Source organism: Octopus bimaculoides, chromosome 16 (assembly GCF_001194135.2).
Source record: "Octopus bimaculoides isolate UCB-OBI-ISO-001 chromosome 16, ASM119413v2, whole genome shotgun sequence".
NCBI lineage: Eukaryota > Metazoa > Mollusca > Cephalopoda > Octopoda > Octopodidae > Octopus > Octopus bimaculoides.
In genome coordinates this window covers 7495200-7512189 of record NC_068996.1, presented here as the reverse complement: position 1 = coordinate 7512189, position 16990 = coordinate 7495200, and the positions used below count along the sequence as shown (strand labels likewise).

Here is a 16990-nt window from a genome sequence, read left to right as displayed (position 1 = left end):
ATATATATATATATATATATATATATATATATATATATATACACACACATATATATGTGTGTGTATATGAAAGATTTCTTTCAATTTTGCCATGATTATGTTTAGGGTTAGGTTTAAGGGTTAGGGTTAAGGTTAAGGATTAAGGTTTAGCATTAGGTTTAGGGTTAAGGTTAAGGGTTAGGATTAGGTTTAAAGTTATGTTTAATGTTAGGACTAGGGCTTGGACTAGAGGTATGGTTGGGCTTAGTGTTAGGGTTAGGGATAAGGATTAGGGTTAGGATTAAGTGTTAGGTTTGGGGTTGTTAGAGATATAGTTAGTGTTAGGTTTAAGGCTAGGGCTAAGGATGGGGATAGTGCTAGGGCTAAGGTGAGGGTTAGGTTTTGGTTTAGGGTTAGGATTAGTGTTAGAGTTAGGTTTAGGTTTAGGATTAGGGTTAGTGTTAGGTTTAAGGTCAGGGCTAGTGTTAGGGTTAAGGTTATGGTTAATTTTTTGTCTTTTGTACTTTGTGTAAGTTTTTTACTCTGCTAATATATAAATATCTACATATTTTCATTAGAATATTGATTATCTTGCAATTTTCAGTCTTTACTTTCTTTCTATCTACATGTATACATGTGTCTATATATTCTGTGTATCAAACCCAAGCTGATTTATTTATTTGCATAATTGTCTCTATATACAGACACATGCATATGCATAGAATATCAATATTCACTTCTACACAGACACACACATCTAGATACTTACAATGGGCTTCTTGCAATTTCTAAATCCACTCATAAGGCATTGAATCAGCTTAGGTGCTATATTTGAAGAAGATACTTACTCAAGGTGCCATATTGTAGGAATGAAGCCGAAATCACATTGTTGGGAAGCAAACTTGCATAAATACACTATACCTGAAAACAAGACTGGGTGGTCAGAGTTGGAAAATCTTTGATCATAGGTCTGTTCAATCAAAGTTGGTTTGAGACTAAACAACAACAGCTAGTTTTATATAATATATGTACACATTTTAAAAGAGAGAAAAACAAACAAATAAACAAACACCAAAGAAAAAAAAACTAAGTTAAGAAAGATATATTGATTTATTGAGTCTTGGACATCTTCCATTCCATTCTTAATTTCCTTAGAACATGTTTGTATCCCATAACTTTTAATTTGTGCATTTAAATAACAAGTAGATTTCTTAACAGTATTGGCAAAGAATGACTGCAAAGATGGCTCTTTGTCTTCAGAAGAAATGACATCTTTAAAGATAGGTTAATCAACCCACCATAATTTACTTTTTCTGAAGAACATGTGTGGAACTTTTTCTCTGTATCTCCTCCATCACTTTTCTTTCTTTCTTATTTTAAATTTCTTCTCTTTTCCATCTTTATAAGGTACCATCTTGTCTGAATCATTGATGTTCTTGTCCTTTTTCCAAACTGCTTATCACAGACTTCGTTCATTATTTATTTACCTTGTTTAAAGAGAAAGAAAGTTACACCATTTCCAAGCAAGCTTCTGCTGGATTGCGAAATACTTTTGCAAATTCATATATTTTCTTTTATTTTTTATTTTTTTGAAAAAAATATCATTAGAAATAGATGAACTTTTTAACTTTAGTTTGCTTAACCCATTTGATATTAACCTGTTTGAAACTACCCCTGGTTCTGTGATACAAACATTCCATTTTAAAGTGATTTAAATCAAAATCTTCCATCAAAATTCCATGTTAATTTATGTTCCAAACACCAGTTTAATAATCACAAAGTTAGGAGTGGCTGTGTGGTAAGTAGGTTGCTTACCAGCCACATGGTTCCGGGTTCATTCCCACTGCATGGCACCTTGGGCAAGTGTCTTCTACTATAGCCTCGAGCCAACCAAAGCCTTGTGAGCGGATTTGGTAGATGGAAACTGAAAGAAGCCCGTCGTATATATGTATATATATATATATATGTATGTGTGTGTATATGTTTGTGAGTCTGTGTTTGTCCCCCCAACATCACTTGACAACCGATGCTGGTGTGTTTAGGTCCCCGTAACTTAGCGGTTCGGCAAAAGGGACCGATAGAATAAGTATTAGACTTACAAGAATAAGTCCTGGGGTTGATTTGCTCGACTAAAGGTGATGCTCCAGCATGGCCACAGTCAAACGACTGAAACAAGTAAAAGAATACTGATTTATTTATTTCAAGAATTAACTGAAACTAATGCAGTATATTTCAACAGAAATAAGACAACAAAAAAGTTAAAGAGTATTGGATCAGCAAAGTCTGTTGATTGTCAAAGCTTCTTGCTGCATTTAGTCACAACTTTTATATTCAAATACCACCGAGTTTGGATTCATCTTTCCACTCTTTTAGGGTACCTGTCAAATATTGGGGGTCAGGATGTCAACTATATTCATGACCCCAAATTTATTACTAATGCTACCTTTTTCTAGAAACCAGTATTAGCTCTCATTTTATTGTTAAATGCTATTGGCACCTATATTCAGCTAGACTCATTAGCATAATTAATGTCTTGACTAAGCTACTATAAACTGCTTATACATGTACAACATCGATTTCCAAGAGACTTGGTTCCACAGATTTTCTAGATTATTGATTTTATTTCCAAGCCATGGGTGGTCACCTTGATCAACACACTCTAAATTAAACCAATATTAAATTTACTTAAATAAGCAAATGGAATACAGAGTAACTTGTACATTAGTATAAATGATACACCATCATCATCTAATGTCCACTGGCATGGATTGGACAGTTTGACAAGGAGCTGTCTAGCAGGTAAGTGTCCAGATTCCAACTGTCTGCTGTGGCATGGTTCTACAGCTGGATGCCCTTCCTAATGTCAACAGTGTACTGGGTGCTTTTTATGTGCCCCTGGCACATGTGCATTTATGCAACACTGGCATAGGTGCTTTAATGCAGCACCAGCACAGATGCTTTTTAAGTAACATCAGCACCTGAAAGGATAAATCTGTACATGTGGAAGACAGCGATTTTACTTAGCTTGTTGTGTTTTATCTAGTACAGCAAATCACCACATCTGGTCTCTTGTCATTTCCTCGGTGAGGCCCAGCATCCGAAGATCCTTTCTCATCACTTCATCCCATGTATTCCTGGGTCTACCCCTTCCACAGGCACCCTCCACAATTAGAGCTCAGTACTTTTTTATGCAGCTGCTCTTCATCAGATGCATCACATGATCAAACCAGTACAGTCTTTTCTCTTGCACACAACATCTGATGCCGCTTATACCCAAGTTTATTAATACTGTACTGTGTAAGTTACAAGTCTTTGCAAGATACCAATAAACTGGTTTGGCAGCCATGGGAATTTGAAGTTCCTGCTCATAAATTAGTGTTGATTATGAGGTTCTGAAATTTGGTATAGTACCTGTACTAATTATAATTAAACAGGGAATACAGATACTTTATTTCATATTTGAGTAAAATGAAGCAAAACATTTCATTTTCTTATTTGTTTTGCAAGATTTCTGATGTGAAATTGTTTTGAAACAAACACTATTGTGTTTTGAGAGAGTTGTTTTGCCAATAAAAGCACACACACTGGTTACATTTCATTTTTATCAGTCAACTGATAATAATAGGAGCAGGTGTGGCTGTGTGGTAAGGAGTTTGCTTCTTGTCCTACTGTGTGGCATCTTGAGCAAGCATCTCCTACTATAGCCTCAGACCAATCATGGCTTTGAATTAATCTGGTAAATGGAAACTGAGTGAAACCTATTGTATGTGTATGTGTGTCTTAGTGTCTGTCCTCCACCAAAACCTATGTTGGTTTGTTTTTAGCAATTTAGCATAAGAGACTGACAGAAAATGTACCAGGTTTAAAAATTATGATAAATTTATTTGACTAAAACTCTTCCAGGTAGTGCTCCAGCATGGCTGCAGTTCAAGTATAAGAAAAAAAATAGATAAAAGATAAAACTCGTTAACTGATTGACCAATCAATTGTTTGATCCATCAAGTAACTGGTTCATCAAAATTCTTTTGATACAATTGGTGATCATATCAATAATATGTCCTTGTCTGTGCTAGTTCTATCACAAAGTTTGTGGGAGAACAAATTTTGTCTGATGTTGTACTGAGTATGACAAACCACAACACTGTAACTTTTTGTTACCGTATTCCTATTGAAATATGGTAACAAAAGGGTTAAAGAGCACTAGACTGGTAGAGTTTTTGTTTCAATTAATTTTGAAAAATAATAAATAATTCAGTAAAATAACTTTTTTGTTATTAAGCAGTTGTTTGGAACATAACTTAGCATGAAATTCTGATGGAAGATTTTCATTTAGATCGATTATTTTAAAACAGGAAGTTTGTATCATGGAAAGAGGGGTGGTTTCAGGAGCTTTGGTATCAAAGAGGTTAACCGTTTTGTTGCCAAATTTCTGGTGAAATGCATTGCTTTTGTTTCAATTAATTTTGACAATGATGAAGAATTTAGCAAAATAACTTTGTCATTTATTAAGCTAGCTTTTAAAACATAAATTGATGTGAAATTTTGATGCAAGTTTTTAATTTAGATCACTTTAAAAAACAGGTCATTTGGTATCATAGAACAAGAAATGGTTTGAGGGGGATTGTTAAGGAAGCTAAAGTTAAAATCTTCATCCATTTCTAAAGATACTCTCTAAAAAAATTCTTTTAATTATTGATTGATCAAAAAATTTAACAGTTAATCTGTTAACTAGTTAGCTAGTTAAGTGAAATATAAAAAATGGTTTTCAAGCTAACAATATACTACAAGGATAAATGGCAAAACAGAAAAACATGAAATTCCCCAATAAGGATCTTCCACTTGGAGATAATCAGTGAATTCCATAGATTTTTGCTGCCAAGGGCCTATAGCTTCTCCCAGATATAGTTCTGTCCACTCACATGATGTGACTAAGCCCTTTCATTAAGGCCTTAATTGCCACTCTCACCCTACTTTCCAGAATCCAGAAAATTCACTAAAGAACATCATCTTGCACCCCTCCCCTCATCAAACTGAAGTTGATGAACTGATGAAGTCACTGAAGAGGAAAATATGCTTGCCATCAACCCTCTGATGATTGTCAAACATGCATATTCATGCAACCTCTTTTGCTTTGGCAACCAAATAGACATAATCTGCCTGTCCTTCTTGTGCAAAGGAACGTGGAATGGTGTCACTCATGATCGACTGAGCTGCTAGCCAGGTCCAGCCTATCTGTTTAACATGATCCTGGAAGTTAGCAATACTTTGAATAAGTGCAAGCAGAAAGGAATGAATGTTGTATAGATTATCTTAAATTGGGAGAACAACAACAACAACAACAACAATAATATTGTTCAGATGTACAATGCAAAACATGACATAAAAAGAGTAATACAATAGGCACAGGTGTGGATCTGTAGTAAGAAGTTTGCCTCCCAACTGTATGCCACTTTGTGGAACCTTGGACAAGTGTCTTCACTCATTTTGTTTCTGAACCAACAACAGAACACAGCTCTTGTATGACCTGGTGGTTATTGAGATTCAAAGATTTATGTAAATCCATGTTGGACCATCTCAACTACATATAATTTTCCACCACCACTGCACTTATCACCCTTTAAAAAGGGGGCAATGATTCAGAGATCAACATTGCAGATAAGACCAGATTGTTGAATTATAGGCTTCCACTCAGTTTCTATCTGCCCTGGACTGACCAATATCTCCTCTACAGCATGACACCTGTTTCTGCCTCAGTTACACTCTAACTGTTTACCATCTGACAAAAGATGACCTCCTCTAATGCTCCTAACCCTCTCGAAATTCCTTGTCTTGTAAGTTACTTGGTGACCCTACTGGTACTGGTGCCATGTGTAAGGCATCCAGTCCACACTTTAAAGTGGTTGGTATTTTGAAGGGCATCCAACTGTAAAAAAAACATTCCAAAACCGACCATGCCTGTACTGGTGGTACTTAAAAAGAACTCAGTCCACTCTGCTGTGTAGTTGGTGTTAGGAAGGGCATTGAACTGTAAAAACTGCCAAAACAGACACAGAAATCTGCTGCAGGCCTCTGTCTAGCCAACTCCTGCCAAACCATCCAACCAATGCCAATGGACGTTAAACAATGATCATGATGAGGATGATGATATTAATATATATATGTTTGTGTGTGTTTGTCCCACTCTGCTGATGTAGGTTTATTTGTATTCCTCTAAGTAAGTGGTTCAGCAAAAGAGACCAATAGAATAAGTACCAGACTTAAAAAAATAAAATAAACACTGGGGTGGATTTCTTTGACTCAAGGTAGTACCCCTGCATGACTGAGACAAAGGAAAAGGTAAGGTAAAAGGTGATATATGTGAATGGTCATACATATGCATGTGCATACACACAAACACATGATATAGACATGGAAGGGGAGGTAATACAATATACAAAAACAATTTTGAAATTTAGTAAAATAAACAAATAAGTACAACCTGCACATATAGAGGCAAGGAGTTATCCTCCTTGGAAGAACAACTCTCATTGTCGTCTGCTCTGATCACTTTCTACAAACTAGACTTTCTGGATTTGTCCATGAACATAAATTTCTCAAAAAAAAAAACAAAAAAATGCAATTTTCATAATTAGCATGAAAAACTAACTTTTTTTTTTTTTTTTTTTTTTTTTTTTTTTTTTTTTTTTATTTATGTGTTTCAGCCAAGTGGCTGCGGTCATGCTGGTGCATAAAAATTAAAAAAAAAAAAGTTGGGCTGTGTGTCAAACAGACACTGTTTTTTTCTTGAGGTACCTCATCCATATGGAGCTGACTCATATAAAGGAATTCCATATTATCGACAATATTAGCAAAAATTGAAATGCTCTTATTGTTCTTCCTGTTTAACATAGCATTTTCTGTACTATTTGCTTTTGTGTTAAACTGTACAAGTTTCTGCTTACACACTTGTCATTTTGTTTAACCAATTCATTACCATACTTCTTTAAAAATACATTAGCTTTAGTAAATTAACATTGTCATTATTAAGCTGATGTTTGGAATATAAATTAACAAATTTTGCTGAAATATTTGAATTTAGATCACTTTAAAACAAGAACTTTGTATCATAGAATCTGGGAGAGTCTTGAGTTTGTTTGTCTCATTTCATCATCATCGTTTAAAGTTTGCTTTCCATGCTAGCATGGGTTGGACGATTTGACTGAGGACTGGTGAACCAGATGGCTACACCAGGCTCCAATCTGATTTGGCAGAGTTTCTACAGCTGGATGTCCTTCTTAATGCCAACCACTTTGAGCGTGTAGTGGGTGCTTTTACGTTCCACTGGCACGAAGGCCAGTCAGGTGTATTTACGTGCCACCTGCACAGGAGCCAGTCCAGCAGCACTGGCAATGACCTCTCTCAAACGTCTTTTCACAAGTCACTGGCACAAGTGCCAGGAAGGCGACGCTGGTAGCGATCACGCATTTGTTCTTTGTAAATCTGTTTCCATGTCAGCAAATTCTTGGGTAGTGTTAAAATTTGTTTTGCCAGTGATACTACCATTGTGGCACATACCTCTCCTTCCAGCCATTCATGCAATCATTTTGAAATAAAAAAAAAGTTATAAAGGCCATTTGGTAGAAATATATGCAGTCAAAGAACAATATGATGTCAAGCCTTAAATAAGTCAAAGACCTCTTATGTTGGTAATTCTTTCCTTCAGGTCAATCTTGAAATATATCTATTCCAGGACTTTTAAATGTGAGCTTCCGCATCAAACAACAATGTCAGCAGCAGCAGCATCAATGACAGTAACAGGAATAACAATCTCTATTGCCATCAAAGATCCATTCATATATACAATAGGGAGATAATGTAGACATAGAATTTCAAATGCATACAGACAAAACGAACCTGCTACACTTACATCATAATTTACTCATTGCTACACAACTAACTCTCCAATGGTGGAATATTAATAGCAGACCTCAATATGAAATCCAGCTATTTCCTTTGCAAGTTTGTGTGTGTAAATAGACGGGATCTTTCAACTAAGTAATGATTTCAACAAAAATCTGGCCAATCAAATTATTCAATAAGCACTGAATTTTCAAGTGACGATGTCACCACGGATCTGCCCTGTCAGATTTGTTTTGGGACTCAACAGACCAGATCTAAAAACAGAAGGTAGAGAACTTGGCTGGTAATCTGAATGTCAGGGACTTAATGATATATGCAGTGGAGTATGCTTGACAATTTCTACAATTACGGCTGTCAAAATGCTAGGTTGTAAAAAGAAATGTCAACATTAAAACTACCATGCACAGACTATTTTCACATACATTTCTAGCTTCTTTCTGAGAACACAGTTTTTGCTATAGACACTATTTTTCAATGTCACTTTGCTTTCTTTCCTTGGAATGGTAGCATCCTTTGTTAATTGTTAAACAATAAACAGATGAATTACAACTGAAGACTACTTTACACATTCACCTATTACCACACTTCTTTAATATTGAGACTCTTTTATTGGTATTCATTTCCATCATGTCACTTTCGAAAAAGATCACTGTTCAAGTAGACTGTATGTAAACACGTGCATCTATAGCAAACAACAACAGTGAAAAGAGCAATGGAACAACAACACTAACAATGATGACAATAACATTTTCTTTATATGTCATCAAAGATCCATTCAAACATACAACAGAAAAGTGTTGACTTAGGGTTTCAAATGTCTAAGAATGGACAAATAAAAGTTATAAATGCAAGTGGAGGCTTAAAGACATTATACAATGAACATATTAAAAATTTGATATAAATTAAAGAAATCAAAATAATATAATTCCATGTTTTTAAAAAATCACATAAATATAACATGAAACATGGGGTAGCTCCATATATCCATAGACGGGCAAGAACCCATCAACTAGGTCAGTTAAGGGTATCCTATGATTTTACCTTAGTGCCACTTTTTACAGCAATAAATGATTACAGCTGTACTTAAAAGCATCCAAGAGCATTTCTTGTGTCTTTTGAGCCTTGCTGGGACAGCATCCTCTGAGGAAACATCTGTTTACAGACCTCTAATATGGTCTTCACTAAAATATAATGTTTGAGGGCACTTGGTCCTTGTACTCCATCTCATACTCATTCAAATTATTTGTTGTTGAAGGGGATATTCTCCAGCTCAAACATTAGATTTAATAGTTTATAATTATTTTCCAAGACGAATGAGACCAATGTCATGGACAAGGTTCCACTTCTAGTGTCATAGATTGCAAGGTTTTCTTCAAATGTCCTAGATACCTTTTGGTTGAGACCTTTTTTTTTTTTTTTGTTACATCTGTGTTGATCTGCCAGTCTTCACAAACCTTCATCTGTTATCCATTTTTTTTGCAGGGATCAGGTAGTGTCACTGGAAGAATAGATTTTTGGCATCATTCATGTTTGATACTGAAGACAAGGTGAAATCCTCTACTATTTCCAGAACTTCGACTGGTGATACTGTTAGAACAGCAGCTTCCAGAACCTGCTGCTGTTACTATTTACCACTCTGTCTCTTTCTTTCACTTCCCAACTTTGTGGCATAAAAAGATCCTCAAACTGAACAACTGGTCTGTCAGTCCTGTACTGCCACACATTTTGTTTCTGAACGAACAACAGAACACAGCTCTTGTATGACCTGGTGGTTATTGAGATTCCAAGTTTTAAGCAAATCCATGTTGGACCATCTCAACTACATATAATTTTCCACCACCACTGCACTTATCATTCTTTAAAAAGGGGGCAATGATTCAGAGATCAACATTGCAGATAAGACCAGATTGTTGAATTATAGGCTTCCACTCAGTTTCTATATGCACAATTTCATTTGCTAGGCATGGGTTAACTGGATGAACAGTAAAAGATATTTGTCATGGATGACACACAAGAAGATCAAACTCAAGACTGCATGATTGTTGAGTGAAGTTTTCTATTACTCAGGCATACATCCACTGCTATTTTCTCTATGCTGCACATATTTGTAAGTCTTGGAGTCTGAATATGAATCTGTCCATTTATTTTTAATCAAATTGCAAGACACCTTTTATAGTAGATGCTATTTCTGTTTTCTGTTCCCACATGCTGGTTACCTCAATTAACGTTTTATTTTTGGATAATTTCTTTATGTCTTTGACAGATACGATATCAACTGCTGAGATTGATACTTCGATTAAGTGGCATTTCCTTTCCTGACTTGGCTGTCCTTGACAACAATATCTAGTGGATTAGCCTCAATTTCCATGCTTGTGTGGATTGGCACATCCAAGAGTATGATTAATTTTTATCTGGTCTATTATTATTATTTTTTATTTTGTCCTAATACTGTTCATTGTTTTTAAAATGTTCATATTTATAAAACTCCTGAACAGCTAGCTCGTATCATTGTTTTCATCACCAACCACTGATTTTTATGTAATCGATATATGAGAATAACATTTAAAAATAAATAGATCTGTTGCTGCAAGTAATTAGATTTACTGCTGTAAGTTTAGTGATTTAAATACCACATCAAATACTGCTATAGTTGTAATCTTGTTGTTTAATCCCTGCTGTGATCATTATGTATAGTTTTATACATAAGTTTATCTAGATAAATTTACATTATCTAAAGTGACTTTCCCTTTTTAAGAGGTAATGGCTGAGATTTAAAAGGGACTTTTAACATGACATGACTATATATAGCAGTCATGGGCAAACTGTGGTTTGAAGGACTTCCTGAATGGCGCACCTAAAAAAAGATACCTTGAAATCTTTTGCTAGTGCAGCCTGCCTGATGATAGCCTCAACTGGCCTCCTCCTAAAAAAAGTTGTCCCTGCCTGATTAGAGGCTCCCCCCACCCCTTTACCTTTTCATTTATATACCTTTTTGACCTAATAAAATCATTTCTCCCATAGGATTTACCTTATTACCTACAAATGCCAAGATTTTTTAACATTAGGGAATATGCCAGGCAGGTATAATGAAATTACAAATATAGAAATGAATCCAAAAATGATTAAAAACATAATTGTATATAATAGGCCTGGGTGTGGTTAAGAAACTTGCTTCACAACTACATAACTTTGGGTTCAGTCTCATAGCTTGGCATCTTGGGCAAGTATTTTCTACAATAATCCCAGACAGACCAATGCCTTCTGGGTGAATTTGATATACAGAAATCATATGGAATCCTGGCACGTGTATGTGTGTGTGTGTGTATATATATATATATATATATATATATACACACACACACACACAGAGGGAGCAGTGGGTAAATTTTTGCCATTTCATATTTCTAATTTTGTGTATGTGCATTGTTTGTTTTTGATTTTGTTGATTACACAGTATAGTAGGGTCAGGTGGGAACCATCTGTAAGAAAAACAGCAGCATGATACAATTCACTCTGCCAGAAATTTGGAAATGACATGCTGTACTGCTTGGCATTTGTGCTGGAAGCTCCAATATGACCATTTCAGAGTGTTTAGGTGTCAATCTGAGGACAGTGTGATCTCAGGACATGTACCGAGAATGATAAAAATCAAACATTCAGTCAACGCCATAGTGTTTGGAGTGATCACTAGTGATGGTGATGCTATGCCTCCATTCATCTTCCCACACAGTCTCAGACTCAACACAGAGGCCTACATCAAGTGCTTGGAGGAGGTAGTGCTGCCCTGGATCAAGAGGGTGACTGCTGGAAGACCCTATGTCTGGCAACAGGACTCTGCACCATGCCACACAAGCAGGAGAACCCAGTCATGGCTGTCAGACAATTTCTGCGACCACATCACCCCCTAACATCTGGCCACCTAACTCTCCAGACTGCAACCCCCTTGATTATTATGTGTGTGGGGCGCAGTTGAGCAAGCGACCAAAACTTCTTGTAATACCAAAGATAGACTGATGACAAGGATTATGGAAGCGTTCACCAACTTAAACAAGGAGACTGTCCAGAAGAGTTGTAGGAAATTTTGAAGTCACCTTGATGTTGTGGTTCAAGCCAATGGTGATTTAATTGAATAAATTTACTTGTTTGTCCTTCAAGCTATTTCAATGTAATTTTGGTAAATATATCTGTTAAAATGAGATGTCAGTGTTATTTTCATCTCTGTATAGTTTAGATGACAGTTTATTCACTGCATCCTATATATATATATATACATAAACAGGGTTGACAAAATAATTTTGAAATACCTATAAAACCGTCAAAAGCTTGTTTATTTTTATGTCTTTTGATTTATTTTTAGTGTTGCTTAATATGTTTTGCTAAAATTGCTGTTTCTTTTCAGATATCATCAGAAAAAGGTAATTAAAATGACAGATCTATTGGACTTCCAAAGAAGTCAAACTGTTGGTGCTCGTATGGCAGTCGCTAGCATAACAAAAACAGCCGAAATATTTGGTGTATCAAGAAGTACTGTCTCGAAAGTAATGACAGCCTTTGAGAAAGAGGGAGAAACTTCCTTGTCAAAACAAAACTCTGGAAGAAAACCAAAACTTTCAGATAGGAACTCTTACGTGAATTGTTAGAAAGGATCACAAAAGAACAGCTCCCAAAATTACTGCAGAGCTTAATGACCACCTCGAGAACCCAGTTTCCACAAAAACTGTTTGCCGGGAGCTGCACAAAGCAGGATTTCACGGGAGGGCTGCAATCAGAAAACCACTACTTTCAAAAACAAACGTTGCAAAGCGTTTAGAGAAGAGTAAAAACCTACAGAATTGGTCCCTAGAGCAGTAGAAGAATGTTATTTTCTCAGATGAGTCATTCTTTACTTTATTTCTGACCACTGGCTGAATATACGTGTGGAAACAGCCAAGAGGAGCATTTGATGCAGACTGCCTACTTCCAACTGTTAAACATGGAGGAGGATCTGTGATGATCTGGGGGCTATATCTTGGAAATCCGCCAGCCCAATGGTTTCCCTTCATGGCAGAATTAATAGTCAAAACAATTTAAGCATTTTATCTGATCAAATTCAGCCTATTGTTGTGGAACTGTTTCTAGAAGAAAATGCAATCTTTCAGGATGATAATGCACCAATTCACACAGCTACAGTTGTTACTGAATGGCATGAGGAACATTCTAGTGAAGTCGAACAACTTATCTGGCCACCATAGTCCCCAATCTCAATAGTATTGAACATTTATGGTGCATTTTAAAAAAACAAGGAGTCGATATTCTCCACCATCATCACTACAAGAACTGGAGACTGTTTTAGCTGAAGAATGGACAAAAATTCCTTTGGAAACAATTCAAACTTTGTATGAGTCCACACCTCGTAGAATTCAAGCTGTAATTACTGCCAAAGGCAGTCCTACCTCATATTAAAATAAGTTTGTTGGAAATTTTCCACTATTTTGTCCAACCCCCTGTATGTAATTATGTGACCGACCAGACTATCAAATGCTGTTACACATTGCTGGTCACAATGCACTTTGAATCGTTTTAGCCTTCAAATGATTTCAACCTGCTGACAATGTTACCTCCTGATCAAAAGGGGTACAGAAGCAACATGAAATAAAGTGTTTTGCTCAACACAATGTACCACCCAGTCTGGGAGTCAAACTGACAATTTAGAGAGTGTGAGTGCAACAGCCTAACTTCAAGGCTACATGCCTTGGCACACACACACACACACACACGTGTGGGTCTTTATATTTGTGTATGTTCCCTCTGACCACCAATGTTGGTTTCTTTACATATGTGGAACTGTTTTCAGCAAAAGTGCTAGAGTTGAAAAAAAAAAAAAAAAAGTACTGTGTTGATTTGTTTAACTAAACACTCCAAGGAAGTACCCCAGTTTGGTCACAGCCCAATGGCCGAAATAAATAAAAGACTAAAATATTATTTCTCACAAAACCCTTAATAATCTCTTGCAGAATCTTCAGGTATCAGAGAACCCAAGTTGGAAACACAGCATTAAATGTTGTTTTGCATATAATTTTATTCAGTTGGATCACTTCACCAATGCAGATCCTCAAATGGATTCTGAGGATTCTGAATTACATATTATTTGGTAAGCCAGTGTTGATGTAGTTTATTAGATTATCATGCGACATCAGCACACATACTGTTTCCTATCAGGTTATATATTTCATTTACTTTTCACAATGCTCAAGCATTGAATAGTGTCAAAGAAACCTGTAGAAAGGGTCAACACTCTGGGAGTTCAGTTTCTTGTCATTTACTTTAAGAAATATTTTTTTCTTTTTATATGAAAATAAAGATAAAAGCTTTTGTATTATCTTAATTAGGTTGTTTGATGATTTTATAGTATTTTCGAATAGAAAAAAAAATTATCAAAGAGTTCACAATGTTTTGTTAATGGCCTGCCAGGAATAACATATTTCTGTCTTTTTATACTGTTCAAAAGACCTGGAGAGGATTAACTCTTGTTTGTTTATCATGTTGATTTTAAGATGACAGGAATTAAATGGAATTGTTATCCACAATTGTTTACTTCAAACCAATCCAAACTGGAGGAGTTGAATTCAGTATGAAAAGATAACAAACATTTAATATACAATGTTTCCAATACTTAGAGTAATGAGTCTTACCTACACATTGTACCAATGAACAAGCAAGAGAAGTCACAGGCATAGCTATGTGGTTAAGAAGTCTGCTGTATATCTGAGTGGGTTCAGGGTCAATCTCACTGGGTGACAGCTACTATGGCCACTGGGCTGACCAAAGCCCTGCAGGTGTATTTGGTGGATAGAAACTGAAAGAAGTCTGTTGTATGTGTATGTATATATATGTACCTCATCTTGACATCACATGACCATTGTAAACGAATTTCACGGTCACACAAAAACTGAGAAAAACCCTTTATATATATATGTGTGTGTGTGCGTGTGTGTGTATATATATGGTAAGAATTTTGTTTCTCAACCACATGGTTCTGGATTCAGTCTCACTGCATGGAATCTTGAACAAGTGTCATCTACTATAGCACTGGGCTGGTGAAAGCCTTGTGAGTGGATTTGGTAGCTGGAAACTGAATGAAGCCTGTTGCATATTTATATGCATGTGTGTGTGTGTGTTTGTCTCCAATCACTTCTTAACGACTGAGACCGATAGAATAAGTATGAGACTTTAAAAAAATATGTACTGGGGGTTGATTCTTTTGACTAAAGTTCTAAGATGGTGACCCAGCTTGGCCACAGTTGCATGACTGAAACAAGATGTATATATGTATGTGTGCCGCTTCATTTTGGTAATGAGTGAGGGTTGTAAATGAGTGTTGTCTTCATATAAGCAGTGTCATTTTGTTTCCAATCTTCAATGAAAACATGTCCTGCCATACAGAAATATTACCTTGGAAACAAATGAAGGCTAGCAATAGGAAAGACATCCAACCATAAAAAATCTGCTTCAACAAAGTGGACATTAAAACAATACTGATGGTAATAAAAACTGAACCAGTAAAGTTTATGCCCTGGTTGTAAACATAATAATGTTTAAGAAGTGGAGGTGCAATGGCCCAGTGGTTAGGGCAGCAGACTCGCGGTCATAGGATTGCGGTTTTGATTCCCAGACCGGGCGTTGTGAGTGTTTATTGAGCGAAAACATTTAAAGCTCCACGAGGCTCTGGCAGGGGATGGTGGCGAACCCTGCTGTACTCTTCCACCACAACTTTCTCTCACTCTTACTTCCTGTTTCTGTTGTACCTGTATTTCAAAGAGCCAGCCTTGTCACACTATGTCACGCTGAATATCCTTGAGAACTACGTTAAGGGTACACGTGTCTGTGGAGTGCTCAGCCACTTGCACGTTAATTTCACGAGCAAGCTGTTCCGTTGATCGGATCAACTGGAACCCTTGACATTGTAAACGACGGAATGCCAACAAATCTTTAAGGAAATGAAAACATCATCAACAACAAGACTAACAGCAAAATAATATGAGCCAATGTGGGAACCACTATGTCAGTGATTCCCCATTTGGCAAGTGGGTCCATGTACAAATATATAATACACAGGCAGTTTCTGGGTCATGAACTAGTTGCAACTGTTAGTCAAATGCATATAATATATATATTTTACTTAAACTAATGACTAGTATTTTATTGTCCTTGAAACAATGAAGGGATATCTTAAACTGAGAGCATCAGTCATAATTTAAAACTGCAAGGTATAACTGTAAGGTTCAACATTTGTTGAGTTAACAGTGCCTTCAAAATACTAGAGTCTTTGAGTAAATTACTTTAAATAAAAAGAATCCATGGCAGTGAAGATGTATGGAACCACTGTTCTCTATAGTCACAGGATCTGCAAAAATTGTAGCCAAATCTCTTTCAGATTGGATCCGAACAATATGAAAAAAGGAAAAAAAAAGTTATAGTGTATAATGTAGTCCTGGATATATTATAGCTGCAAGACAAAAAAAAAAACAAAAAAAAACAAAAAAAAAACAGAAACCAGAATGTCTTTGATTACACATTTTCACAATTAGGACTGATTTGAGTTTAAGCATCAACAATAATTAAAATAAAAGAAATAATAAGAAAAACTTTTGCAAGTGCTCATTTTATTTGCATTTTATTCACACAGAGTTTTCAACAACTAATTTTTGTGTATTTACTACATCCAAACCAACAAAGCACTCTGAAGTATAGAAGATTTATACATTTATGAAGGGCAGCTGCATATTTTGTATAGTTTTTAATTCATTTTTTTTGTTTTTTTTGTTTTTCAGGTGGTGGAGATGGGGGATTTCTTTAAAAAAAATATTTCGAAGTCATAGTAGGAAGAAGAAGAAGAAGAAGAAGAAGAAGAAGAAAAAACAAACAAAAAACAAAACAAATTTGTCATCAACTGAACTGAAAGTTCAATAGAAAACACTTTAAAAGCAAGAAAACAAACAAAACAAAAGTGAATAAACCAAGTTATTAAAGAATATAAATATATATATATATATATATATATATATACACATACACACACAAATACATACATAGATATACATATATGTACACATACATATATATATACATACAC

General features: G+C 35.7%; 1 protein-coding gene across 1 annotated transcript in view; it reads right to left on the bottom strand.

Annotated features, from left to right (window-relative positions):
• Window positions 1-1439: 1439 nt before the first annotated feature.
• The window catches only part of LOC106877642 (adenylate cyclase type 9), a 301816-nt gene continuing 286265 nt past the window's right edge, over window positions 1440-16990 (bottom strand). The window contains exon 4 of the mRNA XM_052973510.1: window positions 1440-1466. Coding sequence (XP_052829470.1) covers window positions 1455-1466 — 12 coding nt within the window. The 3' untranslated portion in view covers window positions 1440-1454. The remainder of the gene's footprint in view (window positions 1467-16990) is intronic.